At 34.5% G+C, this 19,587-nt stretch overlaps 1 protein-coding gene across 6 annotated transcripts in view; it reads left to right on the top strand.

Annotated features, from left to right (window-relative positions):
- Positions 1-19,587, top strand: part of PTBP2 (polypyrimidine tract binding protein 2) — a 48,518-nt gene that overhangs the window by 8,644 nt on the left and 20,287 nt on the right. For 5 of the 6 annotated variants that reach the window (XM_053984730.1, XM_053984729.1, XM_053984728.1 and 2 more), the window contains 3 exons: positions 5,419-5,494; positions 16,332-16,504; positions 16,918-17,061. In XM_053984730.1, the coding sequence (XP_053840705.1) occupies positions 5,419-5,494; positions 16,332-16,504; positions 16,918-17,061 (393 nt within the window). The remainder of the gene's footprint in view (positions 1-5,418; positions 5,495-16,331; positions 16,505-16,917; positions 17,062-19,587) is intronic. The other variant, XM_053984732.1, reaches the window with a different exon arrangement.

Below are 19,587 nucleotides of genomic sequence, written 5' to 3'. Positions count from 1 at the left end.
TTTGTAAAATACTTATAAACCTGCATTGAGTTTCTTTTGAATATGTATCCTGTCCTGCATGGGCCTTCTGTGGTCCTGTACATATGAGAGATGTGACAAATTCCTTAGGATAGTTTGGATTATGTGTTTTGACAGTTGTGTGTGTAATGAGAGCATAAGGCAGATCAAGTGTTTTTTCTTGACGAAAGATTATGTGAGGGTATATTTATGCAGTGTTTCATATAAAAATTTATCATGTTAAAAATGAAGATTCTTTGAAATCTTATCCATCACATGTAAACTGAACAAAGCTTATAAATGCTGTGTTTGGGGGTTTAAATTGTGTTGTTCTGTTGTTTGTCCCCAAAATTACTTCAGATATTGAAGCAGAGTGTTTACAATGTGTAACTGTTAGAGGAGAATGTTTTAATGTCTGGGTTGAAACTGTCATGTGCTTATTCCTCTCCCATACCATGAGGTTTCTGGCTCTTTCTTTTAAATTGTTCCCAGATGTTAGAAATAAAGTGTTCTACAATGCTGTTGGATTTCCTTAAACCACGAGATCTGTCTCCTAGCTTGTCATACTCCTTGGGAGATTCACGCCTGTAGGCTGAGAATGACTGTGGTAAATGTGCAGTGCAGCTGAAGTTCTCTTACTTCTCTTTCGTTTGGGGGGGAAGGGCAGAGAGAGGGAAATGGGAAGGGCAGAATCATTCTGGTTTTGAGAGAGGTTTGTAATACCAGCAAATATAAATACCACAAATTAGAGTATTTGTAAAAAAATTATTTTTTAATGTCTTTGAGCATCATCCTTATATTTTCTAGTGTGAGTTTAAGAATTTTTTTTAGATGATACTGTTGACTTTTTAACAAAAGTTAACTGTTTCTAGGAGTCACTTGTTTACTCTTCCTAGGAGTACTGTTTTGTTTCTACACATGCTTCTAATAAGCTCTCTTTAATACACTCTTAGATCAGGTTTAGCCATAACTTCTGATCAGTCTCCATAGCCCTGAATTATGGGAAAAAAGCCGATGTGTCTCTGATGTAAACAGTTGTCAAAGAGTATTTTGGTGCATAAAAGACTAAACCCTTGGATGTAATAAAATCTGGGGAATGTGTTAAGTATTTAACGCCTGATCTGGAATATGAGGAAAATAGTTTGCAAAGACTTCTAGATAGTATATTTTTGATTAGCTTGGAAGCATGGTATGACTGTAATGACTTCCTGAAATTATATAGCTACATAATAAAACCTGTAATAGCATGAAGCTTTACAGTAGTCTTTTATGGGGGGAAAAATTCTGAAATTCCGCAATGTAAATCCAGCTTGTGTAGTGAAGGATTTTGAGTTGGCTAGAACTTAAAGCAAGGACCTAGGGCATTCATTTGCTGAACTAGGGGCTTCGTCTTTCTCTTAGTTTAATTGATTTTGTAAATTGTATAAATGCCTGTGTAAAAAATAAGTATTCGCTTAGGGAAATCAGCTATATCAAACTGGTGTCTTTAATTTACAGTATGTAAAATAACTTTTGTATATATAATTTTGAATTTTCACTTAAATATGCACTAAAAGTCTGATTTGGTATATTGTCTTTTTAGAAAGTGGTCCTATATGTCAGTTTTACATAAATCCATTGATTGAAGCCATGCAGTAAACATGAAGTTTTCCCACCACGCATGGAAATGCTCTCATGGGGTCATGGGGATGCTAACATGGGCTGAAGTGAAAGGGCAGTATTGACTGTGACAAGTTCAGGGTTCGCTCACTGCAAGATGTTAGCCTGGAAATTCCTTTGTTTATTTTGTATACTCATATTTTGGTAGATGGTGGTTTCATAAAGAAATGATCTAGATAGCTCTGATCTGAGCAGTTAGTTGTTAGTTTTTGTGGAAGATTTATGTAGATTAATCTTCTTGACGTTGGTAGGGATAGAAATATGGCATTGAAGACTTGTGCTGTTGAGGCCTAGATGTCAGAAGATGAGGTATTAATAGTATAATAGCAGTTTGTACTTCTTATTTTGTTCTTAATAATCTCCTTGCCTCATGCTAAAATGGATATTCAATTAGTCTCTACTGTGTTGCTATTATAGTAACTTTCCTTTGCAGTTTATGGTGAAATATAATCATTGTGGTGGTTTTTTATTTGGTTGTTATTTTAACTTAGATGAGAACGTTTTTGCCATCTCTGTATTTGTGATCTTCAGTATTGTTATACAGTCTCAAGCTTGCTTTGATTCTTTAGAACACAGTGGTTTGCACAGACAGGGAAAAGAGTTAAGTGAATGTTGCTGTTGTATCTTTCTTCCTTGAGTCTGATTCTGTGTGCTCTTCAAAGCTCTGAGTTTGGTTTCCTTAGCTCTGAAACACTCAATACAATTACCTAATTTAGTTTAAAGGTTTGTAACATTCAACTACAAGAATTTCTGTGCTTGAGACTAATTAAATATTCGAGATGCTTGGAAAATTGGTTACGATTTTGAAATTCATGTGTGACATAGCAGAGTGATGAAAAGCTTTGCTCATGGAGCATGGCATCCATCTTTTTTGGCTTAGTACCCTCTAAAAGAATATGCAAACAAAACCAAAACCCAGCACTCCAAACCACAAATCAAATAAAGCCTTATCTCTGCTGAATAAATGTAAGTAAAATAAGTATTTATGTCTATGTAATTTGGGAGGGACTGTGTTACACAGTAGTGCCAGTCTAAGAGCACACATTGGCTTACTTGAGATGTTTATATGAAATTGCTTTACTAGACAACGAAGATCTTCAGATAACCCTTTTGAAGTAAATCACAATAACCAGACAGGTACTGCTTTTGATTTTGTAATTTACCACTTCCAAATGGTAAATTACAAGTGTATCCAAGTCCATCATGCTGCAGAGCTGGTTTGAAAGTTATGTACAGAACTGAAGTACAGAAGGGTCTGGGCTGCTTAAGAACCAATTAGGAAAAATAACCACGTATATCTATATGATCATTACTCACATGGTAAGAGATCTTTGTCTTTGACCAAAAGCTTGGAAAATATGTACAGGAGTGACTTAATAGAGGTTTGCTGTACATTTATGATTTCATGGGGGAGTTGGAAGAACATTTCATGTATGAATCTGTACATATGTGAATCAGACTTTTGAACACTAATTTATGCAGGTAAGACAAGTGTAGACTTTATGATACAGGGCAGTGCAAGAAATTCACATTTCATTGTTCTTCTGAAGCAAAAATGTTACATCTTTCAAGGGCAATGACAAAATCTAGTGATTGATGGAGAAGGTATTCATGAAATGTAAAATGATATGTTTGTAAATGAAGAGAAAACTGTTCATGAAACAGAAATACAAGAACTGAATATCTACTCTGTTGAGTAATTTGTGCTCCTTTTGGAGTTTTCTGCTGTGGATTAAGAAATTAACAGTTTTTTTGAAAGCCTGATTTACTAGGAACCAGAAGTTTATATAACCATTCTTGCACTCTGTCATTCAGCAGTTGCTGTTGTAAGTAACTTTCTGAAGCTGAAGGCAACTCAAATTTGAGCTATTTCAGAATTGCAAAGTCCCTACAGGTTTTGGGAAGAGCATTCATTTGGTACTGGGGTTGCTTCAGCTATTTATGTAGTAATTGCTGTACTGTTGCAAATTTATTCCTGTCGTATTAGGGGGAAAAAATGATGCTGAATGATCTCAATCAGCTGAGCTATGAACAGATTCAGTGTCTGCTGCTACTTCTGCCTATTCAGCTGAGCTGGCCAGGCTGCTGACAGCCTGCCCAAGCAAAGCTAGATGGGTACTGCAAGCAGAAAAAACTGCACTTACCACTGAGTAACTTAATGCTGCTAGTAATCTTCAACTTTGCAGTATTCTACTCCTGTCAATATAATGTTAGAAAAGGTAGAACATGAAAGGGAAAGAATGTTTATGTTTCAACTTACACAGAGTACCTGCATATTACATCAGTAGTAGAAAGCAATGTTGTTAGAAAAACAGAGAATTTCCATAACTTACCTATAAGTTGTTTCTCAGTTCTATCTAGCTATTTTTTTTCTTAGTTATATCTGATTAGAAATGCATCCTTACATTGAAAAGGACAAGACATAGTCCTTCTCATGGTTCTGTCTCATCTTGGTATTAGGCATGATGCAATCTTCAGGGAGCTCTTGCTGATGTGATAGGCACAGCTTTGTTGTGTGCTATGTACCCTTACAAGCTTAGAGCATTCAGTAAACTGTGTAGAGATTCTTCAGAGCTGATGTTGAAAACCAAGTAAACTTTAATGGCTCTATAGGTGTGTACATGTGTATAAACTTTAACATACTATTCTCTGTGTGGACACAAATATAGTGCAGTATGAGAAAAAGGTAAGGGTTTTTATAAGTCTTTCAGCTGTGCTGTCTATGAAGGTAATAGTCTCAAATTAATTTATTATGAAGTATTGAAGTGCCCTGTAAAACATATTCATTAACTACTCTTGATTCTCTTGTAGTGTCCACAACAGAATAAAACCCATTTATTTTAATAAGGATGGTAGAAACTGGGTTTTTTTTTCCTCATTACCATTTTAGTAGTGACCTGGATTAGTCATAAGGGTGCTGCAGAAATACTTCTGAAGTGGGAAAGAACCTATAAGAAATTAAAGATAATATTCAAAGGATGGTTTAAATATTTTGTTTATTGAGAGATCACATTAAGATTTTGTAGGCTTTTTGAGAGATGAAGTCTTGAGAATGAAGAGGGTTGGGGCATAAAAGAAAAAAAAACAACAAGGTGTGAAAAGAAGCGCCTCTTCAGCTGCGTCAAGTGCCCATCTTGCCATTTGTGGAAAGGGTTATCTTACATGGTTTTAATATAAGCCCTCCTCTGATTTTTGCAGCCCACTTTTAAGTCATTCATTAATTGATATGTGTCATGTTTTAAGAACTACAATGAAGATGTAATTCCCTGCCCTTAGTTGTGTTTTGCAGAAAAAAATGAATGTCCCCAAAATGAAAACTGATGTAATTTCCTATGATCATTAAATCTTTGTTTTTAAATAGGGGTGTTAAAATTGAGCTAAACTCCATATTTCTCTTTGCGTAGATTTCCCTTGTAGTTTCAGCTAGATATAATAGTTTAATATATATGTGTATTAAAATATTTAAACTTAAATTAATTTAAATGTTATTGAAGCCGAATAAATTTATTTAATTATATTTTAATTTGAAATGCTGGACAAAATTATTGTTCAGCAGTTCTCATTGTGTCCAGGGATGGCTTTATTTCAGTGGTGGGTTAAACAACTGTCTTAAGCTGCTCTCATTTCAGATTGCCATGTAAATATTCCGCTTTACTTAGATTTCAAATTGTTATCTGAATAACTTATCTGAAAAGAGGAAGTATCATCTTTAAAAATCACAAAATAGAGGAAAAAAATCTCTTACTGTCTCTTTCTTTTTAGAGAGGATCTGACGAACTACTTTCAGGCAGTGTACTCAGTAGCCCGAACTCTAACATGAGCAGCATGGTAGTTACTGGTAAGTGATGCCCTTTCAAAGGAGAAATCTATAATTTATACTTGGACTCATTTCCTGTTTACGAGGGGACCACACAAAAACAAGAATCCATTGTGCTATAGAGGGATAAACTGTTGGATTGTATTAGAAATATAGTGACTTTGTATTTCCTACAAACCTTGGGTGTCTGAGGGCAATCAACAGGCAACTTTCAGATGTCTGCACACAAAATTGTTGGTGGGTGATGGGATGAAAAATCACAGTTGTCTTGTACAGCTACCTTTAAAGTAAGGATCTCAGCTGCCAGGCAAAGGTAAACAGCCCAGTTCCTGTGTGACATCAACTTCTTTACACACGGTCATCTGCAAGTGTGGACATTACAGGGAACACCACAGTGCCAGTTTCATAATACAGTGTGGATTCAGGAAGAGAGAGTTCTGGTTCACTGCTAAAGCAGGAAGCTTCACTTTGCTCCTTCAGTTTGAGATCACAGTGGTAGAATATCAGAGCAAAGTGATTGTGGCTGTTCTTGAATCAGTTTTCTGGTGATGCTAGATAGAAAGATTTTTTCATTAATTGGCACACACTAAAATACCTTCTATTGCAGTTGATGCTTCTGTATGTTGAATGTACATTGAGTTCCCTTGGAAAGCTCATTTCAGAGGTCTTCCTTTTTTTCTTTTTTCTTTTTCTACTGTACTATTAATTTTTGGTGGGCTTTTTCTCTTTTTTTTCCTTCCCCTCTTGCCTTAGATGTGGAGGAATTAATTGATGGCATCAGAGGGTTGCTGCACTTCCTAGTCAGTTGCCTGGCTCTCTGTTCTACTGTGCCTGATTTTCTGTATTCATGGGGTCAGAAGTATAATCACTGATATTAATGGTAGACTCTTTCCATTTTAATTTATTAGTAAGAGGCTGGGATTCAGGGTGCAATTTCATGTTACTGTTAGGGTGCTGTGGTAACAGCTCTTGCCAGAATGGGTAGCTCTGTGCTTTCTCATCCTACATCTTTAGCACAAGCAGAAAAACCTCCAAATCCACATGTTTCTGCTACACTCTTCTGTTGGAGTGCTCATACACTTGCAGAATAAGTTAATGCAGTATTAAAATATTCTGACAAAATAAAGTAGTTTTTCCTTGGAGCATTTTACTGATCAGTCATGTGATTGCACAATTGTAGACACAGTGTGGTATTGAGTGGAGAAGTGTGGCAGCAGAAAACCACTTCCACTGGCAGTTCTGTAACCAAAGGTGAAGAGGGGTTGTACTTTGGAATAAGTCAGAAATGCAGTGTAGCCATAGCCATTTTGGAACCCCAGAACATTTGACTCTCTTCCCTCTTTTTCTTACTTCCTTCTGGTTCTGAAAGAGGTCCTTCTTGTTTTCATTTTCTTGATGTCCTTTTCAGTCTTGGGTATTAATTAGTGCTTCATCAGTTTGCTTTACTTAAACAAGAAACTACTATGGAAAGGAGCTGTGTGCACAGGAGGGTTTGGGTGTCAGCAGTGGACATTAAGACAGGACCAAGTCCTAAATATTACCAAATTTTCCATATATTTTTAGATAAAATTTTAGTTCCGGGAAATTAAATGCAAATTAATTTATCAAAGGAAAAAAGAGGTAAAGGAAAAAAAATTGAAATAAGAATTATAATTTTGAGGTTTTGGAAGAAGAAATACGAAAGCTTGTCTAAGCAGCCCCTACACAGAAATTCTTCCTTAAAAATTCTGAGAATGGAAAAGTGTGTTTTGATCCCATTAGGTTGATGTATGGGATAGAAGTTTGATGTATTTAACAGATATGTTGCTTCCCATTTTGTTTTTATTTCCACCCTATTTAAGGTGATTAAGGGTTTGGGTTTTATTCTTGGGAATTTCTTTGTTGTGTGTGGGAGTTTTTTTGGTGTGGGTGGGGTTTTTCTGTTTGGGTTTTTTGGCATCCATAACCATAAATGACTACTCAAGAAACAATCTCATTAGCAGCAGTGGTCAAAGTAGTGGTCTGCCTCCTGTAGTATGAGATGCCTGTTATTAAATGTTTCACATAAATTCTGTAATATGTAAAGAAGGTTGGTGGGAAAATAAACAAAAACCCATAATCTGAATGCAGTGCTGTAATTCAAGTCATTCCCTATAGCAATCTGTAAAAAGGGGGCTAGTTTGTTTGGGTGTTCTATTTTTTAAACATTTTCTTGGTACTAGATTCAAATTTCATTCTGCCTGCCTTTTTGAAGTAGCACAAAAAAACCCTGTAGAGTAGGATACTGTTCAGCTTCTGAATATATCCTCCCATAGCTGTCTTGTTCACTGTGAACCAGGAAGTACTTTTTCCAGACTTGCACAGTTTACAAGTTCAGATTGTAAACTCAGAAGTAGTCAGATGTGAAATTGAAACCTTTGTGTTAATTTTTCTGTAACCATCTCCTGAAGCCAAATGAGTTCAAGTATTCTTTCTATCTGAATTGATGTCCTCCTTTTGCTTCAGTTCTGCTATTACTTTTTCTCTTCAGAAGAATTTAAAACTTTAGTCAATTAAACAATTTTTTTTTCTGTAGCCAAGGTGATGAATCTTTTCCAAATTTTCTAGGGCTTCAGGGACCCTGTGATCATTTATTAAGTTCCTTGTAAATGAGACATGTTGTAGATATCCGCCTGTGTAAAACAAATACTTTTCGTTGCCCTTTCATTCTTAGGGTTGGGAAGTGTCATGGTATTATGAGACTTGGCCATTGTTTTCTGCAGAATATAGAAACCAATTCTGGTTTTGACTGTGATATTTCCAATATCTGATTCTGTGATATTTTTCTAAGTAGATAGCTAGGAGAACACAGGAAAGAGATGGTTTGTCTTTGTAATCCTCTGAGCCTTTTATTGGTGGAAGTGTACACAGTCAAAAAAACAGTTATCAATAGCAGTGCCTTAGCAGGCCTAAACTTTGAACAAAATCTTGTCAATCACAGCCTCATTTCTTTCTCTGCTATAGAAATATTATCCTAAACCAAAATGCCTAAGTTGTCAAAAAGCTACCTTTTCTTGGAAGGGGAGGGGTTTTGGTGGAACTGAGGGCTGTGTCATTATGAGTGAGACTGAAGATGTTTTTTTAAAAATGAACATCCTGCCTTTTTATCATGGATACAGTTCCTTTAGTGATGATTTTTTTTTTTTTTTGTATTCAGCCCTCATTCAGTGAGAATCCTGTAGTACTTTAATGCTTTTATGAATACTCTTGCTCTAATCTTCTCTCCTAGTGAAAGGCATGAAAGGGGAATGGTTTCTCTGCCCTATAGGGAGTCTTGCAGATGAATCCTATTTTTTTGTGAAAGAAACTTGTGAAATTGGTGAACAAATGTTTGATTTGCATTCTTACTGATAATTTAAACCACTGGTAATGGCTCAAAATACGAGGCCTGATCCTTGGGCATTTTCTAAACAGTTTTGTCATCTGTATCCATCCTCCAGTCTGCGTAGGTGACAGCGTGTTACATTAGCAGTCCCTACAGGTGAAGTTACTGTTTTAGGTACTTTCTGTGTCTTTTGTAAAAGAACAGTCTTAAGACTGTAAAAGAGCAGAAATCTAGACTTGGATTAAGATGACTTTTACCTCTTAATTCTGAACCCTGGTTTGGACAAATTTGATTGCTGTTATTGTTGAGGAATTTAATTTAAGTGTTAAGTGTTTATATTTAAATATACAAGATTTATTTTTGTTCCTGAACTAGGTTGGACAGTATGGGAGAATATTATTCTGTGAACATTAAGGCAAGGATCCCATCCACTAGATTAGCATTTGTAGCAAGAGAGAACAGCTTGCAAATCAGCAAATATCTAAGCTTAAGAAGTTTTTTTTTATGCTACATGTGTAAGTTTTTGATGTTTTTAACACCAACTGACATTAAAGTTGTGTTCTCAGAACCACAGGCCTTTTACTACTGCTTAAACTACTGCTAGTTTTCCTTTAGCTTTTTTTGAAAATATTGTCAAAGTCTATAATTTTCTGCCATACTCTTGCTTGATTCTGATTTCTTTGGAGAGCATAATCTTCTCATAAAGATCCATAAGTTAATTTTGTTTTAGTGCACAATGACTAGAAAGGCTCTTTAAGTAAGCTAAAATACAATTTGGTAACAGGATTCTGAGAAACCAGAGCTGTAACCGGGATCTTTAAATAAATATTGCTGATTCTGACATTGCTAGTGGTTTTGAAGACATCAGTAAGACAGGTTGCAAATGATTGTACATAAATAATTATTTTACCTTTCAGTGCTGTATGTTCAGTAAATACATAGCTGCAGTTGTTTATTCTGCAGATTTTAAATGCAAGGAAAAAAAATCCCTTATCTTTAAAAACTAGAAAAGTTGTTTCCTCTGTAAAGGGGTTACTTTTTCACTGAACTTTGTGTGAGGCTTCGGCTGTTCAAGATGGAGGATTGCTTAATGGAAGTTGTAGGAAGAGTTATCTGTATGGAGATGCTCATGCCATGAACTCATTGCTGAAATCCACATACAAAAAAGGTAACATTTTTAATGGATGTAGATAAAAAGTGAAAGATGTTGATGAAAGTTTTATGAAAATTGGCTTGTCAAAGACAAGAAGAATTGACAGGTTTTCTTGTTACAGCTGCCATCAATTTCATTGTTCACATTTGTGTGTTTAAGGTAGATCAGTAGAAACATTCCAAAATCATTTTGCAGCTGAGCTCACCAGACTCCTGGAGCTTTGGATGATACTGTTGATCTTGTTTTTACTTAATTAGCAGGGAATGTTAGGAGTGACTTTGGTAGGTAATTCATTGTATTAACAGAATACTTAGCACTGAGGCATAGAAACTAATAATATTTCAAGTGCTGTATTTAACTTGGGCAGTAAACATAGATGTGTCATAGATGTGCCATTTTTGCTAGCACATTAAGTAAAATTGGTTATTAGTTAAAATTAATGATGCTTAAACTTAGGTAATTTACTTCTGAAGTTTGCAAATTGATTACAATTTATAATAATTGGAAAGATTTTAAGAAGTACATTACATGTGATTGGAAAGTATTGTAATTTAATAATACTGTATACTTTACATATTTATACAGATATGCAGATTTAGAAACTTACAAAAATAAAAAAATCTCAGGGTGGGAGAAATAAAATGTGGCTATTATTATTAATTTGGGTAATTTCTGTCTGCATCGCTGTGCTGTGGTACCTCATTGTTCTACTTCAGTTGAATTTCACTCTTGCCTGTGGTATTTTTACATATTTTTAAGGACTAAATTAAATGCATTCATGTTAGACTGCAACATTGAACAGCCACTATACCATACTGAAAATATGTTGTTATAGCTGCTTAAAAAACTCAGTGCTCAGTGCATTTTCAAACAGGCACAGCCTATGTGCAGATGTGCCAATTAAAAGCTGCATTAAAGTTTTCTTTGTTTCATTGTGTCTACTTATTTAAGCTCAAATTCCTCTTAAGCAATAGTCTTTATAGTGTAAGATAGTTTTAATATTGGTTGGTCAAGATTTTCATATGCACATGGCTCATGTCTGTGATAAACAGCAAAATACCCTATTAACAAAAGTGTAATTAATGCTGACCATGTAACCTAACCTTCAAGGTTAACATGTGGACTTCAGACACCTTCATATCTTACGTGTTTTTATTGTATTTTTGAGTCTAGTTCTTTTCTTGTTCTTTCAAACATTTTGAATTCCAGATTTTATCTTTAAGTTGAACTTTTGAAGATTTACAAACTAAAGCAAAGGTATTGTATATTTGCTTTTGGGAGCCTGGGAGAGGTCACTGGATCAGACAACAGCTCTCTTCCTACATTCTATCACTTACATCAGGGTGGGGTACATCCAGGAAAACTTTTTTTAAGAAAAGAAGTTTCCAGAAATGAAACCACAGTGGGCTCTATTATACAATTTGTGATTGTCTGCAGTTTGTTGCTGGTTGGTTGAGGCAGATGATTGTGTTCAATAGCCAGTGCAACATTTTAATATTTCTGTCTGGTCATAATCCACAACTGTAAACTAGATATCTGCAATTGCATTGCCTTTCTCTTAGTCCCTTATTTCCTGTCTGGATATGTATCCTATGTTCTACTAGCTGATAATATTAGATTACATATATTTAGCCAAGGGAAAACAGGAAGTGCTTTCTACATAGAACAGCACTGAATACTACTGCTATTAAGCTTCTTGTCTTTAATATTACAAACTGAACAATCTTTTTTTTTTTTTTTACTTAGTTGCTGGTATGAACTAGCAGTTGTGAAACAGAGTGATTTCTGCAGGAAGTATGTTTATATATTATTTCACTACTGCAGATATGCAGGAGTTTATAGGCAGTGTCTCGTGGTCATTTTTACATTTTTTTTGCCTGTACCCACATAGTTACATTTCTGTATTAAGAGATTGTATGCTAATGAAAGAAGTTTATTATACAGAAAAATTATGCATCTAAAATAAAGGTCTCAGAACTCTTAGGTCATATTTATATATTTCATTTTAAAAAGTGCAGAGAAAAGCTCCTCTAGGATGAAATTTTACTAAAATATATTTGCAAAACCAGTTATTTTCAGATAGTAAGCTATTCATTCTTTGCTAGGAGTTATGCTGAACTTGAAGAACTGTTTTTCTGCAAAAACTGCTTGGTTGCATTGAATATTCATAGATTGAATGATTGAATGACTTGGACTTAAAACATGCCTTGTGTATACTGCAGTTCATTTTGTTGCTTTTTTAATTTAAGTTCCTATTTCTTTGTTTAATAAAATAGGAGTTTCTCACTGAAAATGCCAGGACCCAAGTTGCTCAGATTACAGCCATTTAAAGGCTTTGTCAACTTGTAAGCATTCCATTTCAATGAGTTGATTTATGCTGAATTGAAGGAAATCAACAGGGATGTGGCTTATGTATCAATTATATTTAAATTGTAGTATCCTAGTTGGATGTGAGAATAATGCTTTGAATATCATTAGTAAAGATGACATCTTGTTTAGATATTGTTGCGGGATGTCACTTGGAAACGGAATTCTTCATCTCCTTGGTGGAGAGATGCACGGGACATAGATCAGTGCTATGGTTGATACAGAACATGGGTTTTTATGGTAGTCTGAATTGAACAGAACCATTCCTGTGCTCAGTGGAACTTGGCAGTGCAGGGTTAATAGTTGAGCTCGATCTTAAAGCTCTTCTGCAGCCTAAATGTTTCTATGATTCACGGCTAGGTTTCTAATTTTTTGAGTTTATATTTTTTTAAGCTATGTATTTGCAGCTATAATTTGATTTGTAAATGAACTAACACTGTGTTTTAATCATTCTCCCAGTGCCTCTTAAAACTTTTTCTCCCAATGTAAATATTGTAGCCTGCTGTTTTCAGTGCATATTTATATTTGTTAAAGTGTTAGCAGCAAAATGTTTGAATGGATTAGGATTTTCAAGTCCAGTGAAAGCCAGACTACCTCATGAAATAGTTACTTGCCTGTAAGTCTCCAGTTTAACAGGAGTTTCAGCAGTAGTTATTAGTCAGCTTGTGAGGTCTCCTTCAACATCCCTTGGTCTGTCCCCTAGGTTTCAGCAATTTTGTTTTAAGTGCTACATGGGGAAGGATCTCTCAGTTGTTGCTGCTTAGGCATAGACTCTCTTTCTACCAAAAGACCATGTTATTCCTCTAGTACCTTGTTCCCCTTGACTTGGCTTTTAACCTTTATGGACACTGATTCTGCTAATAAAATTTGTTAGAGGATGAGATTGTTGTTTTAAGAGTTAAATTCACCTTACAATGGCTCTGAACAAGTTGTGTTCCCATGTTGTAAATGTGGTTTTCTATTCCCAAGTGCAATTTAATGATGTGTCTTCAGCTGAGAAGTACCATTTATAATGACAAATAAAGAGACTACAGTTAGAGAGGTTTCATACAGTGCCAGAATCTCTCAATAACTTTCCTAAAAGCTAAATTTAATTTGTTCCATGAATGTCTTGAAAAGTTCACTTGTGTATGTGCATGCATATTTAGTGTGTGATACACACTTCATTACTGGAACAGGAAATTACTGTTAGGTGATGCTGAATGGATAACCAAAAGTAGAAAAAGTACATATTCTCTTTGCATTCAGCAGCTGACATGTTAATTTCTTCTGTCTTCCAAAATCCACTGTTAAATCTTTTGGCATAAATTTTACTTCAAGAAGGTTAGCTTCTTTTTTTAATGAATGGTACCAGTTCAGCTTTCATTGTACAAGAGATGCTTTTGCCAATAAGTAATAAAGAGCTTTTGTCATGTTTACTTGCCCTACTGCTAAAAACTTTTTTTTGGGCAATTCCACAGCATTGAGAATGCTTGTTGCCAGTTCCCCCATCCTGTCCCTCTCACCCCCTGTTTTCTCATTGCCATATGTTCTTTTGTGCCTAATTCTGTATTTTTTGTATATATTGCTGTAATATATTTATCTGCTTTTTTACATAAATGTTTTTGCCCAGACACTTGTCTACATAGCTTTTTTTACAGTAAATGAAAAAGTTAAAAGTACAGTGTAGTTGAGGTTTAAGACCATGTAAAAATAAAATTGTGTCAGAGGCTTGTATATGTGAATTAAGTTAACACTCTTAGTTCCTGTTTAGGAAAAGATACACATATTTAGTACAGCAAAATGCTTCTTTTAGGCTTATTCTTTAAACTTACTGCAGCAAAAGATGAAAAACTGTGTAAAATGCCAGTATTAGGTAGCAATGCTAATAGATGCAAAATCAAATGGGTAATATATTACTTAATAAATGATTGTGTTAAATAATATTAAAGGAACATTTAATATACATATATGTGAGTGATTATATACTGGCCAGTGATACCTTTACTGGAAATGCTGGGATTACCTGAAGCCTAATTTAAATAAAAGCTTTAGTTTCACGAAAAGTAAATTCCTGGACACGATGCTGTGGAAAGGTTAATATGTTAGAATTGTCTGTTGAAAACCACACAAAAGACAAAACAGTTCTGTCAGTACTGATCTGAGCCATCATGGTGAATATTTTTCTGGTGATGAAAAAAAAAAAGAGATATCTTAATTTCAGAAAATCCTTCAGTTTGAAATCTTTTTATAATTTTCATTTCTGATTGGTAATGTTTCATATTTTTTGAAACTTTGAAATTATTCAGAAAGCTGAAGTATGAAGGGCATTGGACTTGTAGCTTCAGTTTCACTGTAATTCTTTTATCCTTTGCAATTTGCCTTGTTTCTTCTATTCAGGTTTTTTTTATTTTTGTAGAGATTTAAATTGAGAACTAGGGAAGACCATTGTGTGATGAGCTTCAGGTGAAAAGTAAAAGTACTTTTTCATAAACTTTGGCTGTCTGTCTCTTTGAGATAGTGTTATAATGTATAATTTTGAACAAGTGAAATATGGCTACCTGGAAGCTCAATCTCACCGTATTTGCCAAAATGGTACAGGTTAGAGTCCTGTGTAGACTTCAGATCCTAGGTCAGTGTGTATTTTTCAAATTTTACTTTTCTGTGTTCCACCAAAATTTGTCTTTCTCTGCAGCAGGCCAAAATACCTGCTATTGCATGGATTCTAGCATTATCAGTTGGAGATATTGCTAGCTGAATTTTGACCAGTCTTGAATGTTAGGTTTTTGTTGTTTTGTCTGCTGTAGTAAGGTGGAAAACACTTTGTGTTCTTTGGTGCAAGAACTTTTTAAAAGCTTAGTCATGGAAAATTTTTTTGGAGGAGGGTTGATGTTAGTGGTACAGGTTGTGGGTATGGAGTTACTGCATGATGTGCCTCTAAGGCATACTGTTTTTAACTAATAAGATATTTTGAATTTTGTATTTAGATAAATCTAAACATCTTTTTTGGTAGAAGAAAGGGAAGCCTTGTCACTGATATCTAAGTGCATGCTGATTTCCAGCACTGATGAATTAATTATTATTATATCTTATGACAGTGTTGTTCTTTAGCTCTTGACTCTGATGTTTACTCCACTGACATATTTTTAACCAAAGTAAATAATTTTTTTCTGGCCTTCTTTCAAATGCAAGATTTCTTCCATTCAACTGGTTAGCTGCATATCAAGCAAAAGGAACTCCAGCTGGAATTTTGCTGTAATTCTTTTCAAGAATTCTGGAGAGTATTCTAAATAGTTTTTCTGGTGTTTTGTACATTGATGTTAATGCTCCCCTGATTCTTTTAGGGAAATTTATCTGGATCTTCCCTCATCCCTATCTGTGTTGACGGCATTGTGTTATTAGTTGTTTTTTCTTTTTTATGAGTGAGCTCATAGTTCAGAATGGACATTTTTCTACCTTAAATGTTGGTTTCATCAGCCTTTTGTGATGTCAGTCCTCTGGGTCGTCCCCTTTCTCTGCTCTGATCTTTCCCAGCATTAATGATGCTTCCTGTCTTCCTTTGTTACTTTTCTACTTTTTGTGTCCAATTCCTTAGTACAGGCAGTTCTTAGGAAAACTTTGGTATCTGTTAATGGTTCACCACCATTTTATTTCTTTCAAAAAATCTCTGGGTAGTCACTAACTGTTTGTACTTTAATGTATGTTGGAGTTCTTATGTGAGCCCTTGTTAAACATGATTAATATGTTATTCCATGTTAGTATATGAGATGCTTCACTGAAAGTGAGGCGTAAAGGATTTGCTGTGGTCTCTGTCAGATGACTTAGTCTTGAACAGTCCACCTTTCATGAAACTAGCATTTGTCTCTGCAGAATTTGTTCTGAAGCCTTGAATTTGACTTAAACCAAATGAGATGGCTCACTTAAAATTAATTTAATGTTTATCATGAAAAGCATTTTTAATAAAGCGTTAATAATATCAGTAAACTTTTCAAATAGAGTCTGAATATGTCTTTCAGCCAATGGTAATGACAACAAGAAATTCAAAGGTGATGATAAAATGGATGGGGCTCCTTCTCGTGTTCTTCATATCAGGAAATTGCCTGGGGAAGTGACAGAAACAGAAGTTATTGCTTTAGGTTTACCTTTTGGTAAAGTAACCAACATCCTGATGCTGAAAGGGAAAAACCAGGTAATTTGTTTCTTTCCATTTTTTTGATATGCTTACTGTCTGATTTCAAAAAATATTGTTAAAATGCTATTGAAGTAAGTCATAAAGCAGTAAGTATTCTAGAAAAAAAGACCTTTTGTTCCTTTATTTCTTTTTAATGAATTTACACCATCTTTTAGTAAATTTTGAGAAGAAACAGGGGATGGTTGGCAGCTACATAAAGCAAAAAGTTAGTTGGAAGATAAATATTTATTTTTGCATCTTCACAGATGAATTTTTGGAGCTAAGTAGCTTAGCAAATAAAGTTGGTATGTGTAGAATGACATTTTCTGAATACTGATATCAGTTTGTTAAAACCCTTTGGTTTTTTATGTACGGCTAATAAGAAGATTGCCTGCTTTGTAAATACTGAAAATGACCTCTTTTAATTACAGGCATTTTTGGAACTTGCCACAGAAGAAGCAGCTATCACTATGGTTAATTACTACTCTGCTGTGACACCTCATCTTCGGAACCAACCCATTTATATCCAGTATTCCAATCATAAAGAACTAAAGACTGATAACACACTTAACCAGGTAAATTTACTGCTCAGTAGTATTACAAATGCAGACAGTAGAAGATGAGGCATGGCACATGTTCTTGGCTCATGTGCCATATGTTTGAATCATTTGGATTTGTTCACTCCTGTAGTCTTACCTATGATTGTTCCATTTTGTGGCACTGTAAGGGATTTGCTTTCTCTGTGAACTTTCCATTACAATAAATTTTCTTAATGTGTCCTTAATGTCAAAAGGCAAAGGTTCAGAAGTGTGTTTTTAATAGTTACTTAAAAGTTCTAAATAACTTCAAAGTTTTTGTCTTAGTTTATAGACTGTAGGATGGTAGAATTACCTTTCTTGTTCTGACAGCTGAGATTCCAATTCCAATTTGAATTCCCCTAGTGGTAATGGCTAATGCCAGTGCCTAAGTTTCAGTGCTTTGGATGATCACTCCAGTAGCGCAGGTAACCTCAGCTTGTGATCTGCTTTTAATGGACAATAATACCATAATGATCACTCTAGAGGTGAATGTATTTAATAACAAAATACCACTTTGCACTTGCCTCTCCAGGACCTATTTCACAACAAATACAGATACATATGTCTGTTTTTAGTAGACTTGAAGAATTAGCAAAAGTAACGTGGTGACCAATCCATACAAACTATAGAGAGATAAGAGACTCAAACCTACCAGAAGTCTGATGGTTATTTTAAGATTAATTTCGTATCTTGCATTTTTGATGATACAAAAAACAGCGTAAGTGCCAAATTAGTTTCTGGTAATTGTGTCCTCTATTAGGGCATGTAAATAGTAAAATTATAGCTATTGCCTTTGAAAGCAATTTCAGGGTAATCTATTGAAAGATATTTTGGTTCAGATCAAGTATAGTGTTGATTTTCCTGTTGGTCTTGCTAAATAGTCTTGTTCCTTAAAATACTTTTATTTATTTTTATAGATATTACCCACCCTCTCAAATGTCAGTTACAAAGAAAAATAAACACCTTAATTTCCCTCAGCTAGAGTAGGGGATGAATTCTGTCTTCACTTGTAGTGGATGGACATACTGCCTTAAGAAGTGTTGTCTTATGTTGTCCTCTGGTTTCCCTGCTGATTCTCATCTGGTGCTTCACATGTTCACCTTTTCAACCTGTAGGATGTGCTGACTTTTCAGCAGCTTTTATGCCACCATGCATATTACTACCCCATCTTAACCTATATTCCAAGTCTTCCAGAACTTAATTTTAATTAAAGTTTAATTTATAACTGAATAATAGAAATAGTTACTTGGCAGTAAGCATTCTGTAATTATCTCATGAAGCATTCTAAAAAACAAAGATGCTTGAACATTCTGTTTTCTGTAAAAAATAAAGATAGCAAAATAAGTATTAGTAAAATAGAGATAGTGCAGATATTGCTTGTAGTCTGGCATTTTTATGGATACATAATATGGAAACAAAATACTAAGCTTTCAAATCAGATTAAAATTTTTTCTCATCAACCCAGATTCATTTGAAATCGTCTTTTTCTGGATGTTCAGGCAGGAAGATGTGAAGATGTTTGAATGTTAGTATATATAACTAGCAAGATAGAATAAAAAATTGGAGAAATGTGCAAGTATCTTAGTTAAAAAGAAGACAGGAAAAATTATTTAACCATGGGGTACTTTAAAAAGCCAGGCCTTGGCTGGAAAGGTTCTATTAAGCTGTGTCATTCTGAACTGCTCAGTAATAGTAGTTTCAGAGATTATTTTTACTTATATACTCAGAATGAGCTGGTTCTGAATAAACAGTTTGGAAAGGGACTATTTTTAATTTTCATTTCAGTTTTATAATTCTATGAAAATTCTTTTCCTGTGAGACATTAGAACACAGAAGAGCATTTAAACTCTGATATACAAGACGTATCTCTTAGTGCATTATCTAGATGTAGGGGAATTGAGAATAGAATGACCCCTAACTGTGCTTCTTTTTAATCATTAGCCTGTTATAAATTCATGGGTTTAGTCCTTCTGTACAGACACTGCAACATTTAGGAATAAAAGCACTTTGGGTAGTGTATCTGATCTTTTGAAGTTAGTTTCAATTTTTCAAAAGTAAGAAAAAAGTGTTACATACTACTTAAATGTCTTCAAATTGGCTACTTAAGTATGATGCTAGATGTTATTTTGAGCTTGTTTGACAAAATACTCATAAGAATTTTAATATTTACCATTGTTTAGTCCTGTAGTCCTTCATGTACTCACATTAATTTTAATGAAATGAAAAATGGTGTATAAGTATATATAGATAGTGCTGACAATGGTCATATGTTAAAATTGACTTCAGGAGTTGTAGTTTGTTGGGTTATACAGTTTAAATTTTTCCAGTCACTGTAAGGACTGATATTTAATTGATATGTGCTTATAGAAAGAGTAGGAAATAATTATGCAACTCAGCCCAGTATGTGGCTATCTTGAAAGTTGTGTGTTTCATGCATTTGGGAAAAGAAGTGTAATCAAAAGACATTTTTACCCAATTACAGTAATTAATGTTAACTGTAGAGGTAAATTTTGTTTTCCCAAC

This window comes from Vidua macroura, chromosome 9 (assembly GCF_024509145.1).
Source record: "Vidua macroura isolate BioBank_ID:100142 chromosome 9, ASM2450914v1, whole genome shotgun sequence".
NCBI lineage: Eukaryota > Metazoa > Chordata > Aves > Passeriformes > Viduidae > Vidua > Vidua macroura.
This window is presented reverse-complemented; position numbering and strand designations above follow the sequence as displayed.